We start from the raw sequence: 19,653 nt of genomic DNA, 5'->3' as shown, positions 1-19,653 counted from the left end.
CAGTTTCTCACTACATTCAGTTCACTACTGTCAAAGGAAGAGTAAGAGGACATCAGTCAGGGAGCTGGGCTGATGCCAGATTACTGCTGAATGACCTTAACCACTTGCTGTTACAGAGACTGCAAATTCACAACACTGTGTGTGTGCAGTTATGGAGGGAAACACAAAGGAAACACAACCACATTCACACGGCAGCAGGGCGAAACTCTATATGTGGTATTAATACTTGTGGTGTCAGTGTTAATGTATGGGTATTGTGATGTGTTCAAAACGAGGAAGGTACGACTGTCGGGCAGGTCTCTTTTTCCAGAAAATGTCTGTTAACACCAACAGTCACACCAGATCATTTTCAACTGTGATTTTGTATCACAGTCGACAACAACCATCCTGAAAACCTGGAAATAAACAGTGACATAAACACACTGCACCTTTTAATACACTTTTTTTTTAAAATGTCTTTTCTTTTAATGCATTTTAAGCCTTTTTTTGTCCATTTCAAAGACAGAAGGACAGACAAGCTTATGTCTGTCTGCCTTTTACATATTTTACAACCTGAGCAGGCCAGATGTGTACACAGGGGCAACATACTAGCTGTGGTGCAGAGAACATATTTACGTCAAATAGTTTGTTAAGGATTCGTGCAATTGTACCATTAATGGCAACATCCTAGTATGCATACTGTAATATCTCCTGATTCTTATCAAGTACATCCTTCTTTTCATCACTTTATGAAGACTTGAGTAAACATTGTAAAACCATGTGATCAATTATGGCTTCCCAGGCACTGTAAATGTGAAATGTGAGCGTATACTCACGGCCTGCCGTTCTCCACTTGAACTCCGATTGACTGAAACTTAAGGGGTGTAGCCAGGGATAGTGGTTCCTCCCTTGGAGTTGGAAGAATACAATCCACCTGAATAATCATTAACAGAAAAGCTGCTTAATACAACTTGGACAGAGGCATTTACATTCACACTGGATCCATCTACATATAAAGACAAATCTGACCTGAATTCCGATTGAGGACAGCTTCCTCTTGGGTGCAGAAGGTGGCGGGTCTAGGGTGATACCAATGCTCACGGTGTCATTTTGGGGTTGGGTAGAAGTGGAAGTAGTGGCGGTGGTGACAGTGATAGTGGGGGGGAGGTCACGAGGAGCCGGAACAGGAGGTACAGAGCCTGCAGCAGGTGCAGGTGTTGCAGCAGGGACAGCAGCTGGTGGAGGCTGATTCCCCTTAGCCAGACTGCTTGTGCGGATGCTGCAGAGACTGTCGGAGGAATTGCTGCGTCCCGACTGGCTGTTGGCCTCACTGCCGTGCTGGTCAAGGTATGTGTCCTGGGCCGACTCTGTGCTGCTCTGCAGTGTCACTGAGATGAGTGGCTTGGAGGTGGAGCGGGGTGGAACTGGAGGAGGAGCCTTCCCGTGGCTGACTGATGGCAAAAGAAGCAGAAAAAAAATACTTAAAATTTAGAACCCTGCTCTTTGCTGAAGTGCTGAAACATAAAAACCATTGATATTAGAAAAGAAAACATGCTCTTCGCCCTTATTGCTGACTCTGTTATGATATGCTTAACGCTACCACTATCTCTCCTGCAAACTGGTTGTGGTGTTCCATTGACGTCAGCCTGTCTCTGGGGATCATCCTTAACATGCCACACCTTCACTGTCATTTTGCTCTCGGGAATGTATGACAAGAAAGCTCTGCTCAAAGATATTTTTAACCAAACAGTTCAAGGACCTAAAATGTCTTTGTTGTGCTTCTCTGTTTGTGTTTGTCCTACATCTGAAGAACCACAAATATTAGCCAAGCAATAACACAGTGAAGATAAGCAGCAGAATAATCTTTTAGATTCAATGTGGCACGACATGCCTCAATAAATGTAACAAATGAATGAGATGGGAGAAATGCAGAGACAGAAGGAGAGCAAAATCTCAAGAAATATATCATTCAATTTGGGTTTAAGGAGAAAGAAAAATTACATACGAGTGACACTAACTGCACATCCTCTACTACTGAAATAAACTCTAGGGGAAACACTGTCCCTGGTCTCTTAAAGAATTCCAGCTCTTTCTTTTCTTCTGACTTTATGTCTCAGGCAGCTCTCATTGCATTATTTTCAGTGGCTATTCCAAGGACAAAAAGCTGAAAAAGCTCTTATGACTGTAAACCAAACACCACACAAAAGGTCTCATATTGTGACAAGGATATATGATCCCAGGATTCACAATCTCTTTCAACAGAAACTAAAATGGGGCCTCAAAGTGGATTACTAGTGAGTAAGAACGTACTGACTCAGGGACGAGGAATGGGACTGGTGCCTCTTTTCATGTCATCAGTCTGACTGCATGGTTGCGTTGGAAGATACAGGGTTAGGTACAGAACAACTTAGGAAAGCAAGAAAAACCACAGGATTTCTTCTAGAACGTGTGGTGGTCGTGGGTGGGTGGGTAAATGGTATTTAAACAGCTGGCAGACTGGCGACAGATGATTGAATGAACTGCACAACACAGAGCAAATACTCATTACAGTGTCCCTCACACATGCTGGGTAAAATTTGTCTTTTAGAAAAGCTGACCAAAGAAAATTATTTAAGTAGTGGTTTCAATAGGCAGCCCGTGGCCAAGTGGAAAGGGAACTTCACTTGTAACCGGAAGGTCGCTGGTTCAAATCCCCACCCGGTCAAAAAGGGCTGGGGTACCCCTGAGCAAGGTACCCAACTCCCAATGCTCCCCGGGCACTACTCAGTGTGGCAGCCCACTGCTCCGAATTCTAGGATGCATCAAATGCAGAGGAATACTTTTCCTAAGGGGATTAATAAAACTTTAATGAAAAGAGCAACTTAACACCCTATAACTGTGAGGGTGCTGCACTTCCCACCATCATACACAAACAAGACAGTAGAATCCACATTCATAACTTAGTCATATGGCCTTGACCTCACCCAGGAAAACATATCCACCCAACAACAGAACGTTTATTTTGAAAGAATGAGAAACATCCTGTGGTGCTCATAGCACAGATGCATGACATACCCAACAATGACGTGTGTCTCATAAAAGGCCGAGTCTGAGTGCCCGCCTATTATTTGTTGTGTCTACGCAGCTGCATTGAATCTCTTACTCACACAGAGCTATAAAGTCCATTTACCTTAAAATAGACCATAAAACAGACATTAACAGTTGACCAAGCACAAGCATTTATCCTTTGTCCTTTGATGTAGCAAACTGTTAATAGTAAAGTGTGCTAATTACAGACAATTCACACCTTACGCAAAAAGCCTAATCAATTTCACTGCCTCACTGCAATATGTAACGTGACGACTGGATTCAGATCCACGACAGGTAGAGATTGCGCAAAACAGAACGTTTACATAATATTAGAAAAAAACATCTTAGATGCGTTAGTCCAACTGAAATTGTATTTTCTAAACAGATGTAAACATTGTAAATTGTATTTCTCGAAGTCAGACTAACACACCCTGAAAACACAAATGGAAGCTGAATCAACTGGACCCCAACTGGCCTAGGTTCACAAACCCCAGGCTTTGAGCAAGAAATAATTGTAGAAGTTGGAACACAGAAGGAGAAGAAAACCGTGAGATAAACATGGCAAAATCAAAGCAGTCCATTTCAGGCAAAAATAATTAAATATTCTGAAGTTAATAGATGGTGCAAAGACATAAAATGGTGTACGGCATGGTACCAACTAGCCAGCTGAAGTTATTTTGGTAATAGCTTAACCTGAAAAGACTGAAAATGGACAGTAGTCAAGTCAATGCACGGTGGATTTTGTTGCCTCGAGATAGCAATGTGCCAACAATGTGTCCAACCACACCTGACTTTAAAGACCATCACACCCAACTTCCGAAATTTGCTAAAGTAAGTCATTTGATGATTTCTAACCCAATCGGTTAAACTAAGTCTAATCTATGGCTGCTGTTGAGATTGTGTTAGCCTGCAGGCTGCAAGTGCAATGACCACTTGATAACATTTCTTTATTCAGCCAGGGCAGGCATATTTCTCTTGCTCAATAACATAAAAGTAATTCATTTAGATGAAAGAAAACAGCCCATAATAATCTACAACTGGAGCATGCTTTTCATTTTACTGGCAGACAGCACACATGGCTGCATGTTTTATGTCAGCCTACATTCATTTCACCAATGAAATTAAATAAAATAGGATATTTTCCTGTTTCCCATCATTAAATCAACTGGAAATTGGAAAATGGTCCTGGGTGTGTTTTACCCGGGAATCCCGTTTCCAAAGTGTAGTGTGTGGTCAAGCTTGACTTTACTGTGTATGGAAACATTTTCAGTAAAGAATTGGACAAGCTGCCCAGGCCTTGGATCTCTGCAGCAATGCCAGTAAAAGTCTCCAGGTACATATTTTATTTTGTCAGACCCATACAAAACATCCTATCTCCAATAGTCAGGTGCTTTATAACTATAAATCCCTGTACATGAACAACAGTCTAATTCTGAAAATAGAGACAACCAAATTCAACTTCTGTAATTATTTTACCTTTCACAGCAATCAGGGGATAACACAGTGAAAATACACCATTCATGTCCCTGTAGCCTTTGGTCCTCTATATTAACACCCCACTATGAATGAAAGGGCTGCCTTTTTGAGAGTTGAGCTGACACTGGTCACAACACGGCCTCCTCGTCCTAATGAGGCATGAGGTAACACTAACACAAACTGACAGCAGCTGTCTATGAGGCACTTATTTGAGGGGCCCCAAATGCTTCCTTTTAACTCTGAAAACAATTAAGATCAATTACCATGCTGTCAACACCACTATGATGATCACATGTTTACAAATTGCTTCAGTTATGAAAGCTATGCAGTCTCTGGCCAAGAACATTTCCCAAGTCCATCAGCAGGTCTGTCTGTGAGCTATCAGATGACCTCTAATGGCTCTCCACAACAAAATAAAACTTGAGTGAACACGATTGACTATTTTAAATGCATTAGCCATGAAAACAACAAACAATAAAACCTAACTTCATTTCTGGAGACAGCTTTTGGTGTTCTGTTTTGGGGGTTGGGATTTCCAATGATTTTACTACTGTTGACCTCATTCCCAAGTGAATTCGATGTAAAATTAAAGAGTCCACAGGGTAAACTTTTTGTGCAAGGAGAGACTCTGTGGTTAGTTTCCCCTGAAGCCCAAAAGGAAAGTTTAACTACAGTATATGAGATCCTTTGTGAAACTCTGGACATGAGCCAAGTATCATAAAAAGAAGTGCCAATTAGCCTCGTCTAAGATTAGCATTCTTATTGTAAGGTGGTGTAGTGGATTGACAGACTGTAAGATTACTAGGCTACGACACATGGCTGAACATGACTTTTAACAAAACAGATTTACCAAACAAAAGGAAGTTTATTCATATACTGTACGTTTACATTTGAGCAGAACGCTGACCATGTTAAAGCCATAAACACAACTATATGTGTGTATGTATACACACATACAACTATATTATTTGTGAAAAAAAAAAAAAGAAATTATAATTACTTTAAGCTTACTTATAATTGAGTCTGCATATAAATTAAAATTACTGGCTCGATTAGTGACTGGTTTGAGGATTTATACTGATCAAGGATGTTATTAAGCTGTCTATGAGAGAGAAGACAAACATTGAGAAAGTCAGTAGTACTTTTACATGACATGAGGAAAATGTAATTATTGTGTTACTACAGCTGAACTTTGATAATACAACATTTGATTTAGACTGAAATGGTAATTGACCTCGATAGAGCAATTGGGAGTTGATATAATATAAAAAAAAAGGTAGCACCATGTTTCTACATCCATGTTATAGTTATGAGTTCCAAAAGAGCTTACATTGACAATAGCCATTCAAACTGAAACAAAATCCAAACATTTCAGTCCACTATTTCAGACCTGGAGTGTTTGTTTCTGCATTCCTGTCTGCTGTACATGCTGATCTGATATCCTTAAGACCTCCTGTGGTGCTTAGTCTACTCTGACCTGCTTGACTGGATCAACACTCTGGGTTAAGGCCAAATCAGCTGATGAGACAAGTGCTTCTGAGGTCAAAACTGTGTTACTTCTCAACACTGCATAACTGATCTGCAATTTAGATACAACACTGCTGTACAAAGGGTATCATCACACACATTGCGGGCACACCGTGACAGATTAATAAATTAAAACATTAAGAAACTGAACAAACAGGTTCACTACGCTGTTGCAAGCTACAGCATAAGGCTGAAGTCAGAATCCACAAATTTGTGGAGGAATGTTTTCATGAAACATACATTTTAAATGACAAAAATAATTGGCAAACCAAGAAGCGGTTTTCAGTGTGTCATTAGTGCAGGAAATGGAGAGGCTTTTACTGCCCTGTGTAACCATGTTAGCTAAAAGCTCCACACACACACGTCATGAGGAAACCTGTGTGCTGTTGACCTTACTGTGAAACTACAGATGCTTCAGCCATTCAGTCAAGAGATTACCTCATCAATGAGAGCGAGAGGAAGAGTGTGTAATGCTATGGCTGATGACTCACACTCTATCTATGGTAATACACAGACACACAGTGACTTATAACATGTTGCTGGATACAGTGAGCACACCTTGTGGCTCCAATGCAATCATTTACAGATTCCCATCCAGTAGCCTGTTAAGTAGTCTGGTGGGTGATTATAATGCTCTCACAGAACAAGCATTTGTTAAAATGAATTAAAACAAGTCAATATTAATATCAATGATCACATTGTGGGCATATAAAGGGGGATCTGGTGGTCCTTGAGTGAAGTGTACTAACTGTTGAACTGAAAAAGCACTACATAGGGCAGGAAGCTGATTAATTATTGACAGGTCTTAACAAGTGTTAGGTGGCTACTGAATAAAAACAGCATATGCAACTATATCAAGTAGCCACTGCAATCTTTTCAGATGATATGTTATTTGCAACTACTCATGCCCCATGTGAACAGGAATATTACAAAAGTAAGTTGTATATTAACCTCCATCAGAAAGGACAACAGCGTTGATGTTAAAAGGGAAACTCTGTCCTGCTTAAAAGAAAGCAATGGGAGTAATACAAGTTTATAAATGGACAGGTTTGTGATTCATAGCTTCCGCCATGCCACTGAGCTTGCACCATTGTTACATGTTAGGACTGGGATTGTTTTTAATTAACTTTAAATAAAAGAGAATAATTACTAGGATGTCATTTAACCACATGACATGACCAATTAAATAAATGTGCCATCAGACCAGGTTATAGGTTTCACAGAGGCGTTGTGGTTTTTAATAACCGTCATAGCAGTTTTGATGAATACATAGGCAGAGGAATACATTATATTAGTATTATTATAACTGATCTCAACACTGGGAAATGGTGTTTTACTGCAGCACAGTATATCTCTCTCACACACATATTATAAAAACAGTTTGGTGGTATACAAAAATATCTTATATTAGACATTGCATCCAAAAATGTTTTCTTTCACTGTGTCAAAGACTCTGGAACTAGCCGGTTCACACGGTGTACGCTTCGGCTACTGTTAGCTCGTGCTAGTAGCCAGTCAACTCTCATTGCTGTGTGCTTCCACACATGGGCATTTTACGGTGAGTAACAGTAGCCGGAGGCATTGTGAGGCAGATGTGGAGGTGAGCCAACAAAAAAAGACACCGCTACCGGGTTACCACCTGTCTAACAACAGCAGCCGCATTACTGTGTGACAACCTAGCCCGCCCGCCCGCCTGCCTGCTACCAACTGCCATGAAGGTTCCATTCCCTTTCTTCATCCACGTTAGCTTACTGAGCTAACCTGGCAGACTATTAGCTCGTGTTGGCTTCCTATTCATAGCGAGCCGACAACGACACACACGTCCAAACCCCAGAGTTCAGTACATAGGAAGCGATATAAAACCTTACTGTATCATGGAAGACTCGGAAATCCGTATTTTCAGCCCGGTCGTTAATCGTAGACGAGATTGAGACGGACTAAGGAGTCCTGCCGTAAAATACACAGCGACGCTGTGAAGAAAAGATTCGTTGTACACGCCCTTTACGACGAGGATTGGAGTCCACGTTTCTCCAGTTTACCGCTCTACGCACACGATTGGACGACTCGTGTCGCCGTTTAATCGGTGAAGAAGGTGATTGGTTGAGTCTCAGGGTAACGCTGCCTGAGAACTCGCCCATGGTAGGTGCGCTTCATTTTGTCTCTGAACGCCGCGGGAACAGACGCGAGTCTAGACCAGTGTTTCCCAAAGTCTGGTGCGCGGCCGACTGCTGAACCCTCAGACAGATCATTATTCAGTAAAACTCCAGATGATAAGGTATTAACATATGTCTAATAAAATATATTGTATTTTATTGAGATTTTAACAGTATATTTTTATAAAGTACCTATAAGTAATAACTGAGTATAAGTACAAGTATCATACCAGAACATTTCTTTAGTAGAAATTGAAGTTACCTTTTACAATATTACTTGAGTAAAAGTCTTAAAGTTTATGACATTTACTGTACTTAAGTATCAAAAGAAAGTTTCTGATATATATATATATATGTATTTTGTACCCGGGGAGCAATGGGGATTTTAAAACTATTGAAAGAGTGAGGAGTTGAGCGATGGTAGCTCACAACATCAAACAAGATGTATTATGGTTTATTCTTTCGCCTCTAGATTAAAGATTAGTCTTAACTTTATATAGAGACCAACCTCCTCAAACCAGCTTGTTAAAACCCTAACTGGGGCAGTCCTTTTCAAACCAATATAAAATACAGTGACTATTAGTGACTGACAGTAATTCCTTCATCAAAATTGTTACAAATGAATTGCCTTCCAATTAACTTGGATTTACTTAACTGAGCAGCTAATGTATAATTTTAGCTGGTTGGTTTCTGGAATGCGTGAGGAAAATAAAGAGATGTTTAATGGCGTTTAACATGGAGTCCATGAGATGTACAGTATGTCAACTTTTCAATATCTTTAATTAAAAGACTAACAAGGAATCAGTAGTTTATTGTGTATGGCAAAAGCCATAAAAACCATTATGATAACAGCAAATGAACAGTGTATGAGACTAAAGTCCAACATAAATACAGTCTTTCTATGTGAGAAATTTTAATGTACACAATGTACACAACAGTGTTAACTTAGTGTTAAGAGAGAAAAAGTAAAAGACAGGAGGGAATAAACACTAAAGTCCAGATTCAAAATGTCACATAAGTAGGTGTAAATGAAAAGCAGCAGCAGGTTTTTTTTTTTTTTATAAAAATAGCATGATCCAAATCGCACCACAATATCCACCATGGACTACTTTAACAGTCACAAGGTGGTGCTTTGACAAAAGCTCCCACAGTGCCCTGGCTAGAACATCACTGAAAATGTGTGGGTGCAGTCGCTCATAAATATGCAGTGTGTCAGTCAGCCTAAAAATACCCCCACTAAATAAAAGAGTCCTAAATCAAGAACAGAAAGAAAAGTCCGTGGAAGCTGCAAAATCTGCCAGAGGAAGAAACAAACACGGACTTGACTTTTACGTCTTTTTCTGTCATATTTTATTGCAACTGAACTGTGAGCTTATGACGATGAACTTATGTAGTTGCAGCATTGGCCTTTCTGTTCACACAAATACTTACACAGCATATGCAATCTAAAGCATGCTTGGTAGTGGAGACATTACACAGGTTTTTGGTTGGTGAAGTGGACGCCCCGTCCTTATTATAACTGTTTCCTTCCACACAATTGTCCTTTACAATGGAGATGTGTCCACATGTTCATGGAGGTGCAGCAGACAGATGTTACACTTACACAATCGTTCTGAAAATAATGGTTAAATATTTCTCAGCATAGTCACTGAGGTGGATGTTTCTGGTGCGGAGCTTTAGAACGATTCATTCATTCGAGCCAAAATATGGTGTAACCAAAAACTCTTAATTGAGAGTGAAATGTCGCTATTCTGTCACTAACGACGTAGTGTAGAGTATTTTCTTCCTTTTTTTTATAAAGATCTTTCAGCAGGGTTGGCTCACAATACAACAAACTAATTCACACAGAAACAAAGCTGTTAATTGAAGACACAACAGGGTGAATATGTAGTTTTAATTACTGACTGTATATATCAGTATATTTTTTCATGTAAATGTTTTATCTTCTCTACACATGCTTTATAAAGAAATGTACTTTTCATTCTGGTTTTGTGGATGTGGTCACATTTCTACAAAATGACATTAAAGATATTTGGCAAGTACTTCCTACCTTTCAACTAATATTTTTGTAATCTCTCTCTCTCTCTCTCTCTCTCCAGGAGCCGTGTCCCACCTTTCCTGTCACGGGTACTCACTGGTGTTGTAGGTGTAGCCTGCAGTGGTGGGCGGTGGTGAGTCTGAGTCCACAGAGGCTGTATCTTCGTCCTGGGAACAGCCCGCCTGGATGGCCCGCAGGTAGCTGTGGCTGCGTGACCGGAAGCACGTCGGCGCGGGCAGATCCAGAGCATCCACCGCCTGCGATTCCCCCTCACAGTACGAGACGGCGTGCCCGCAGCCTTGACCACATACCTGAAAGATCGTGTGCAGACTCACACGCTAAGGGCAGAGGGCAGACTGAGAAACATGCAGTCACTACAGTAAGTCCATCCTAACTAGTGGTTTGAAGGGGTACATGTAAATAGATGAAGTGACAATTCCATCATGTAAAGTATTAAATATAAAAATAACAATTTGACGGACGATTATAATATGACATGACATTTGGACTACTAAAGAAAGAATATAGGTGGTAATAAAAGGACAAAAAAGTTATACGATTAATTAAAAATAGTCAATAATTTGAACTCTTGCAACTGCCTCCAATTTGATGGGAAAACCATTTGGTGGAACTTTAATAATACAATGCAACTTGTATGTACATTACATGTGTTTTTAATGTAAAATATCCTCTGAAATTACCTCGAACAGATTTTCAGGGTCGCTCTAAACTATGGTGATGTGTAGTATGCTTTTTTTTTGCACAAAGCAAAATGCCCCAACAAAAACAAAAAAGAAAGTTTTCCGAGGTTGATACATATCCTGTTAAACCTTCCGTCCATTTATAAAGTCATAATGGTTTGGCAAATTTCCACGGGACACTCACCAGAAAGGCAAACATATCCCAGTTGTAGCTCTAAGTGCCCTCGATTAGCTGCTCATATTCCCTTACTACAGGTAATGGAATAGCAAAAATATGACAATGGTACAAGATCTGGGCAGCTACAAACTATATGATACAGAGTACTGTCATCTTGAAGACAGCCGGGGCAGATAATGTATACATTATCCTTCTATCTTGTGTATATAAGTACCTTTTCTTTACGGCGTTAAATGTACTTTCTCTGTACTCTCTATATTGAGCAGTTAAGACAAAGACAGTACTTGTAAAGACAATATTTGAGGTATTAGTTCAAATGTTTTGGAAAGAGGTTTATGGCTGTTTTAAAATGGTGTTTTGTTAAAATTGTACTTTAAATAGCTTTGTATCAGGATTTCTTTGTTGCAAGGCTTTTGTTGTCATTGTGTGATGGTTGATGTATAAAATTAAAAGGAGTAGTATTAGCAACAAATAGGGGTCATGTTTATGTTTGACATTTTAATTGCAAATATGAAAGTGTTTTCATTGGATTTAACTGTAAGTAAAATTGACTGCCTCACACTTCAATTAAATGATGTCTCTGGCCATATGACATTATTTGATTGATGTGGACACAGTGGACAAATAAAGACTGGTTCCATTGGTTTTCTATGACAGGTTGTTTCTTTAGTCTGCTGTGTGATTCTGCACCGGGCCGATGAAGTTATACAACAAGCTCCCGCAAGTTTACTTTGATGCAAATGTCCCAGTTTGACAATCTGCAAACATGCTCTGGCATATTTTCTATTCCACTGGCTTAATCCCAACAGACTTACTCATATTCACTCATTAACACCCTGATGTAGGCGTAAGGGTGTAAATACAGTACATACATTTAAATAGTTTAAAATAGAATGACTTTGGAGTTTTTCTTTGACTTGGTTTTCGACGTATTTTCCATCCAAACTTCACATCTTACTAAACTAACGTGAGTCATAGAAGTTCCCCAACCCAGTGAGTTTTCAAGACTGAGTCATACTCCGCGTCTCAAATGTCTCGAGACTTTACCATTAATCCTACTCGCTCCTCTTTTGTATGCGGTATGAGTGTGGGCGTCACTGGGAGTCAATCCAAAATAATCTAAAAAGCTGTTTCTTGTGTTTGTGTAATAACCATAAAATGTTTAATGTTATGGAAACACTGGTTGATAATGACTTTAATCTACAATATTGTCAGTCAAATACTAACACTGTGACGAACATAAGATCATGGACATACCTGAGTACCCAAGCTTCTGCCCAAAGTGCCAGAGCATTGGCTGAAGTCATCGTTCCTGTGGCGTGGAGGGGCCTCCAGTGGACTCACCAGACAGTCCAAGTTATCAAGGCTTCGATTAGTCGACAGCTCTTTCAGGGACGGCAGGGACGGCAGAGAGCTGTGGAAGTCAATGTTACAGTCAGTCTCTTAGAAGAAGAGAGAGAGACTGGAATAAGTGCGGGATGTGATTAAAGGTAGCATTTCATTTTCACCAAAAACGTGCCCCCTGGGTGTATCAAAATTAAATACAACCAGGATGTGTGGGTAGTGTTGTGTGTAAAGGTTTTAAAATAGCAGCACAGAGGAAACAGTGGATTCTGGATAAATCTGCTTAAAGGTGAATGTAAAATATGTACAATAGCAGCGACCTTTAGTATTTAAAATGGTGACTGCAATCCCTATTTAAAAACAGTGCAGGGACTTTTTTTTTCCTGAAAATACAAAATAACAAGCTGCACTTATACCCTGCATAATTATGTGCAAAGACATACACAGCATCTGCTTTATTTTTTGGAAACACTGTCTTTGGAGATTAAAAATCAAAGTGTGTTTGCTTGAGAGCAGCAGTGGAGAACTATCATATGATGATAGGAGGTTGTATAAACATTATAGAGGTTAAATATCCACCAACAAAGTGCATGAGAGGACCTGGCCTGCAGCTTCCTGTTTTGCTTACCCGTATGGGAGAAAAGTATCCACACAGGCATGTGTGTTGTCAACTTCTTCACTTTCAGGCTATATTTTGATGCATCTCCACTGCAGACCATCGTTTTTTTGTCTCCTCTGGTCAAGATGTTTTTGAGAAGGGTCGCAAGGCCTTTTTAGGTTTGGTAACATTGAATATTTATGACGCTACGAGCTGTGTTATTGGGTGATTGGTGTAATAGACCATCATTCTTTAATCTCTGATAACACATCAGGGTCATTCTATATCTTAATATAATACATGTCATACATATAGCACCTTTAATATGATTCTACTGATGCACTTTTGGATTGATCCAAGACAGTTTTAGTCCTGTTTCCTCTGTTCTTCACCTGGTGTGAGTGAAAATGTGTGTGCACACTAAGCAGCAGGGTGTGTTTGAGTGATTTCCATGGAAAATTTGCATGTTATGAGATTAGGGCTCGAGGAAGAGCTAGAGTAACACATGACTCGGAGTACCTGTTGGGTAAGGTGAGGGCAGAGAGGAAAAGCACTGTGAGGGTTAGACAAGAAAAGTGGTGGTGGTGGCTCATGGTGGTGATGGGGCAGGGATGAGGGCGGTTGGAGGGGTGGGGGCCACGCTGTCTGCCTACGGGTGACACTGACCTCAGATGCTGCATAGAGCATGCACTTTGCAGAGGAGACCACAGATAATCCTCCCGAATGAGAGCGTAGTAACGAGGCCTGTCCATGTGGATGTGGGAGGGTAAAAGACACGGCAAAGAATTCACCTCCTTTTGCTTTTGTAATAAATGAGGATGACACTGTGTGTGTGTGTGTGTCATATCCTGTTCTTTTTTTCATTAAGCTTAATCATCTTCAGTGCCATGACTATAAACAGTATTTTCACAGTAAGTGCTGCTGCATCTTCAGACATTTATGACAGGATGCTGCCACCTGCTGTCTAAGTTTGGGCACATGAGAAACATGTTTCCTCCCACGTAAGAGGATCCTAAACATTTACGCCACAACATCTTCATTGAGGACACAACGTTTTGAAGAGGTGTGGATATTATTTAGGTCAAAATTACTTTTTATGTAATTTTGGCAGATATGTCCACACATATTGTTAATACAAATACAAAAAATTAAATCACACATAGAAATGATTATGGTTAATGAAATATTTGAGCTGATATTATTTATTATAGTTTAAGTTAACTCTATCAAAGGGTGTATTTTGCCCTCAGGGAATCTTTCTGTTTTTGGTGTCACAGAAATTAACCCTCAGGGAAAATTTTGGCTATTATTGCACACTTTTAATTGGGAATTGATGCTATAGGCCACATGAAATATACAATTAGAAAAGGGAATAAAGGAATCAGTAAAAAATAACTTTCATAAAGGGCCCTTACCTGATTACAGAGCAAATTGGCAGGTGTATCAAAGTTAGATACAAAATCATTAGACAATAGATCAAAAACATCTCAGAGGAGGATCCACACTGGATTGAAAATAAAATAAAGTATAAAGAATAAAGTTTTTGTGGCATGGAATAAGTCCTTCTTACACTTTGTATTCTGCCAGCCTAGCACCTTCAGGAGAAAGCCCTGACGTGTTGAGAATTCCCTAATGTCTTGCCGCTATTTTAACAACATACTATATATCTGTTCCTTCTGTGGCCGTTTCTCTTTTGATGAACATAAAATTAACTCAACTGAGGCAAAAAAAAAGAAGACACAACCAAGGTGACAATTCCTGTATGATTAGGCTGTGTGTGCTGTGGGACTCACTTGCGTGGAGGTGGTGGAGGCTGTTGCTCACTCAGGGAGCTATGGGTGGCCTTCAGGTAGCTCTGCCGACGAGCTGCGGATTTAGGGGACGGTTTGGGGCTTCCCTCTGAGTCCTCGCTGTCTTCTAAGTCTCCCATGGCCTTCACGTAGCTGCCACTGCGCATCCTCCGACAGGGGATCTCTGTTCCCCTGGGCCGACCGCGTCCAAGAGTTCCTGTCCACTCACCCAGTGGGACCTGGATTTAAACACAAATATTCAGTAGTGAGACCTTGTAATGTACTGTACTGTGCAAGGCCATAAGTAGTTTTGTTGTTTTAGCAATGTTATGATAACCCTATATAATTATTTCTCAATGTCTTTATTACGATACAACCAGATGTTTGTATGCAATTGTTACATACAACATCATTTCTGCTATTTCATGTGGCAAAAAAAAGGCAGCCGCAAAAAATGACTATACACCAGGTCAAGCTGTTTGTAGATTAAGGAGATTCTTCTTTGAGATACCAGAAGAAGTCCAGAAATAACCTCTCCAAATTTTTGCTATTTCCTGGTAGTATCTTAACAAAAACAAAAATATAGATGTCATCAAAACTTTATTAATTAATCATTAATCACTCCTGATTCAAATGTTCATCTCATCTCACTGCAGAAGCCTGATAACGATCCATTTATTTGAATCAGGTGTGTTGGAGCAGGGAAACATGTAAAACCTGCAATACTGCCTCAATACTGCCTTGTATGAAGTGTGTATTTTGTACTTTATGGTTGGTTTTGACGATATAAAAAAATAATAATAATGATTATTTATTAAAGGCAAACAATTCTCAGCATGTGCAGCAAAAGAAAACTTGATTGTTATGAATGTCATGGGACAAATCTACCAAAGGCTGAGTATGATCACGAGCCAAAAGTGTGCATGATAAATAGAATATGGGTCAATCTACTCAAATAATCAGGCTGAAATCAAAAAGAAATCAAGCAAAACCTCAAAGAAATTAGAGATAGATCCATGCAAACTTACAGAAAAGATGAAGATGAAGATGAATACTCACTGGCCCTCCTACCTGAAGGAACTGTTGTGTCAGGTCTTGGTGACATGACTTTGATTTGAGCAGGGTCTTGTTGACTGTAGCAGAGCCCTTCTGCAACACTTGCCTGGCCTGGCTGAGGGTGAGAGTGGACCACGAGCCCCTCTTCACCAGTGTATCGTCCTTGCTTCCCCTCGTTCTTCCGTCTGCAACCTTGGATCCTACCTGTGTCGCCTGGCACGCTAAGAACTTGAGGTCACTGCTGCTTTTAGAGGTCTTGAGAGAATGTGCAGAGATGGTATTGTAGCCCTGTGGGATGTGTCTGGGATGAGCCTGACTGTCTGACACCGCTCTGCCAAGAGTCATCATGGTCAGCGGGTTGCGGTAGCCTACAGCAATAGTGCCAGCTTTGGTAGAGTCAGAATCCAGAGCATCATCTGAGCTCCAGAGGTCCAGTGCATTGGGCCTAGGCCTCGGCTTTGGCCCCTCAGTTTTAGCCCTGTCTTTACTTTTGCTTCTACGTGTTGGTCTACCACTATCCTCACAAGTCGCTGTGCCGCAAGTCATTCCTCCAGCGGAGCGCCCATTTAAGCTGTCTTTCATTGCAGAGTTTTCCAGAGACTGGGACTTTGCAAAAAGCTTCTGAACAGAATGCATCAGGTGGCGTATGCGTCCGGGACTCTCACTGCGTTGCTTCGACATGCGTCCTCTGTGAAACTGCAGAGTACTGAAGCCATCGCGCTGCAGAGGCAGGTGCCGCTCCAGCTGATCCAAAAGGTTGGATGGTAACCGATTCATCTTGGCTGCTGCTGCTGAGGATATAGTGGCTGATCCACTGGTGATCATTGGAGCACCAGTGAGCCCCAGACCTAAGCCCATGCCCATGGACAACGAGGTGGAGAGCGCACCGGGCCTGCTGCCTTGCCCGACTCCACCACCAGCCAGACAGGCCTGTGAGCAGTCGACCTGGTCTGTCTGCGAGGTGAAGTGCAGACGAGGAAAGGTGCTGCTGTTGGACATCTGGCTGAAAGGCAGCAGGCAGTCAGGAGTCAGGGAGGTGGGGCTGGTGGCAGAACACTGGTAGAGATGTGGGTCTAAAGTGCCATAGTGGTTTATGGTGGGGCTCAACATGAAGGTGCCATGAGGGTCTGAGGTTAAAGGGCATAGAGGCTTCTGCGAGCATCCTCCTGGCTCACACGTGTCAGACAGGTGACGACTGCGGTTGGCTCCTAACCCTTTCATGGTGGCTGAGGTGTCGTTCTTAGAACATGTCTCCAGTGTGGGTTTATACACCTGAAGGGTTCATCCTGTAACGCAGAGATGCACAGAAATTAGCAATACACAAGCTGTGATCAATACTGAAATTTAGTTCATGCATTTTTTTTCCATGGCACATATGAATGGACACCACTCACAGCTGGTAACGTCTGAGAGGTAACTAGTTGCAGGTGACGTCTGTGAACATAATGCCACAATTGCTTCCAGGCTTCAAAATTGGAATTGAGATTCTTATGGTAATTATCACTTGCCAAGTCATATAACAGATCAGAAAATAAATAAAACTGATTTAAACAAGAAAAAATAAACAAAGCAAAATACACACAACAAAAACAGAGGAAAAAATAAACAAGTATTCAAGGATAAAACTAAATTGTTAACCATTCCACATCCATTGACAGTAGAGGTTGGAGAGTCCAAATTCTAATTCAGTAAGATAATGTGTCAAGTACACCACAAAGAGCTATCAGGGGAACTGGGATAAACATCAGTACTAAAAATATCTGTGAAACCCAAAGCAAGACCAGAGAGAGAGCGATTCTGATTTACATCGAGGATAGGTTGAGTCAGAATTTGGAAAAATTCTCATCCTGGACCAATGGGTCCAACATACATTTTTAAACTGGATGAGGCAGGAGGAAAAGAGGAAGACCACAGAGAAAGTTCATATGTGAAGGAGGACATGAGGTCAGTTAGTGTAACAGAGGAGGACACGACACAGGGATTGGGTCAGATGGACGCAGATGATTCGCTGTGGCGACCCCTACAGGGAGAAGCCAAAAGACGAAGAAAAACAAGGCAGTGCTTGAAGTTGATGGAAGAGGAATTCATTTTTGCCTTTTCTTCATTCAAACACATGTTTATGTCATTGATAGTTCATGCATTCTGAACAAAACCTGTAAAAGTGTAACCACACATTTCTTAATTTCTTGTCACATTGTTAGCTATTTTCCCCTATTAGGAAGATGTTTTCCCAATTTAGTAGCTGCACTTGTTTCACTAAAAAATGCCAGTGTTTGTCCCTCTACAGAGACCAAAACTAACTGTGCATAACAGTAAAAAAAAAACCCATCTGTGTACAATCCAAGCCCTCAGAGAGGGAGCACTGTACTTTAAGTTAATGAACGTGCACATTCAGAAGTGTTTTTTTCTCTTCCTTGAATCAGTATCTGAGCTAAATGCAGATATTACAGTCTCTACGCAGTGTCGTGCATTTCACAGAGGCAGCATCAAATCTTGTCCTTGTCCTTTATTGTCAGGTCCATCATGATTTGCTTGATACCACAAACCACTAGGTGGAGCAGCAGCAGCAAGTGTACAGAGGTTACAGTCAGGGTTTGGGTGAAAAATCCACTCACATTTGTCAAATGTTGAATAAATCATGTGAAAACAACCTTAAAGCAAAGCCACTGTATCATATAAAATGCATGTTAAGACAGACAGATGAACAATAAATATGATTACATTGTTTTTTTCATTTCAAAATCTCTCGTTCACTAAAAGCTTGAAGACAATGAAGCAGAGAGAGAGGGCGAAACAGAGGGAAAAATACCACCCAGACTAAATCACTTATTAGTCTCACAGTATTGGAAAGTCTTTTCAGTTTAGTGCATAAACTGTTCCACCACAGCAATAAAGCAGATATCTACAGACCCAATCAAAGACGTGACTGTGATGTACAGCCTGGAGCTTCTCTGCTGACAATGCATCGTTGTTCACTTCTGTGACTCATACGGGAAAATGAGCTTTATATTTAAGGAGAGCTCTTCGCTCCAGAGCAGGAAATGAACCCTCATTTCCACAAATCATGTTTACTTCCTATTGAAACTACACTTACTCTGGGATAAACTATGATTCCCTTTCTCTCTAAACACGGTGGGCAATCGCTCTTCTCTTCTAGAAATTCAGAGACAATGACAAATATCTAATAGCTGTATTTCAGTGGCGTCTTGTGTCTAAATTAGATTCAAGCAGAAATAAATGTTCAATTCAATCTGATAAACCTTTAGTCAGCTGTAATATTATTATTTTTTGTCTGCGTGTATGGTTTCATTTTGTCTTGTCGGAAGAGTTCTTTGTTCAAAACAACATATTGAAAAAGGGATCACCGGGAAACTGACAGTGGATGACAGCGCTGATGAATACAGGAGCCAATGGTCATTTGTCCTCAGCATCTCTGGGATGAGGGTAAATGTAAAATGGCCTTCTAATGTACCCCTTAATTTGTGTTTGTTATCTGCCATGTACAGTATATCGGCCATCGAGGCAAATGTGGAGGCTTGGCTGAGTGCCTCATCCACTCAGCAGTGTATTGAATAAGGGAAACAGAAATGGTTTTTAGGGCAACTGACTTCTGTCCCTTAATCCCTGCTCACCATTACAGCTCGGGTTTGTGAGTGTGGAGAAGCAGTAGCTGGCTACGCTTTGATGGAAGTGTAACAGATATATGTCACTCGCTTCTGTCATCGCTCTCATCAAAGCACTGGC

At 40.7% G+C, this 19,653-nt stretch overlaps 1 protein-coding gene across 3 annotated transcripts in view; it reads right to left on the bottom strand.

Moving 5' to 3' along the window:
- The window catches only part of dlgap4a (discs, large (Drosophila) homolog-associated protein 4a), an 89,259-nt gene that overhangs the window by 6,569 nt on the left and 63,037 nt on the right, over positions 1 to 19,653 (bottom strand). Inside the window, exons 2-8 of one of the 3 annotated variants that reach the window (XM_058643033.1) lie at positions 15,913 to 17,195; positions 14,857 to 15,092; positions 13,730 to 13,807; positions 12,379 to 12,535; positions 10,340 to 10,580; positions 1,009 to 1,430; positions 816 to 913 (exon numbers count right to left, since the gene is read on the bottom strand). In XM_058643033.1, coding sequence (XP_058499016.1) covers positions 816 to 913; positions 1,009 to 1,430; positions 10,340 to 10,580; positions 12,379 to 12,535; positions 13,730 to 13,807; positions 14,857 to 15,092; positions 15,913 to 17,130 — 2,450 coding nt within the window. In that variant the 5' untranslated portion in view covers positions 17,131 to 17,195. The remainder of the gene's footprint in view (positions 1 to 815; positions 914 to 1,008; positions 1,431 to 10,339; positions 10,581 to 12,378; positions 12,536 to 13,729; positions 13,808 to 14,856; positions 15,093 to 15,912; positions 17,196 to 19,653) is intronic. The other 2 variants (XM_058643034.1, XM_058643035.1) reach the window with 2 other exon arrangements.

The sequence above is a fragment of the Solea solea genome, chromosome 11 (genome assembly GCF_958295425.1).
Source record: "Solea solea chromosome 11, fSolSol10.1, whole genome shotgun sequence".
Classification (NCBI taxonomy): Eukaryota; Metazoa; Chordata; class Actinopteri; order Pleuronectiformes; family Soleidae; genus Solea; species Solea solea.
The sequence above is the reverse complement of the archived record's forward strand: the minus strand, read 5'-3'. Positions and strand labels throughout refer to the sequence as shown.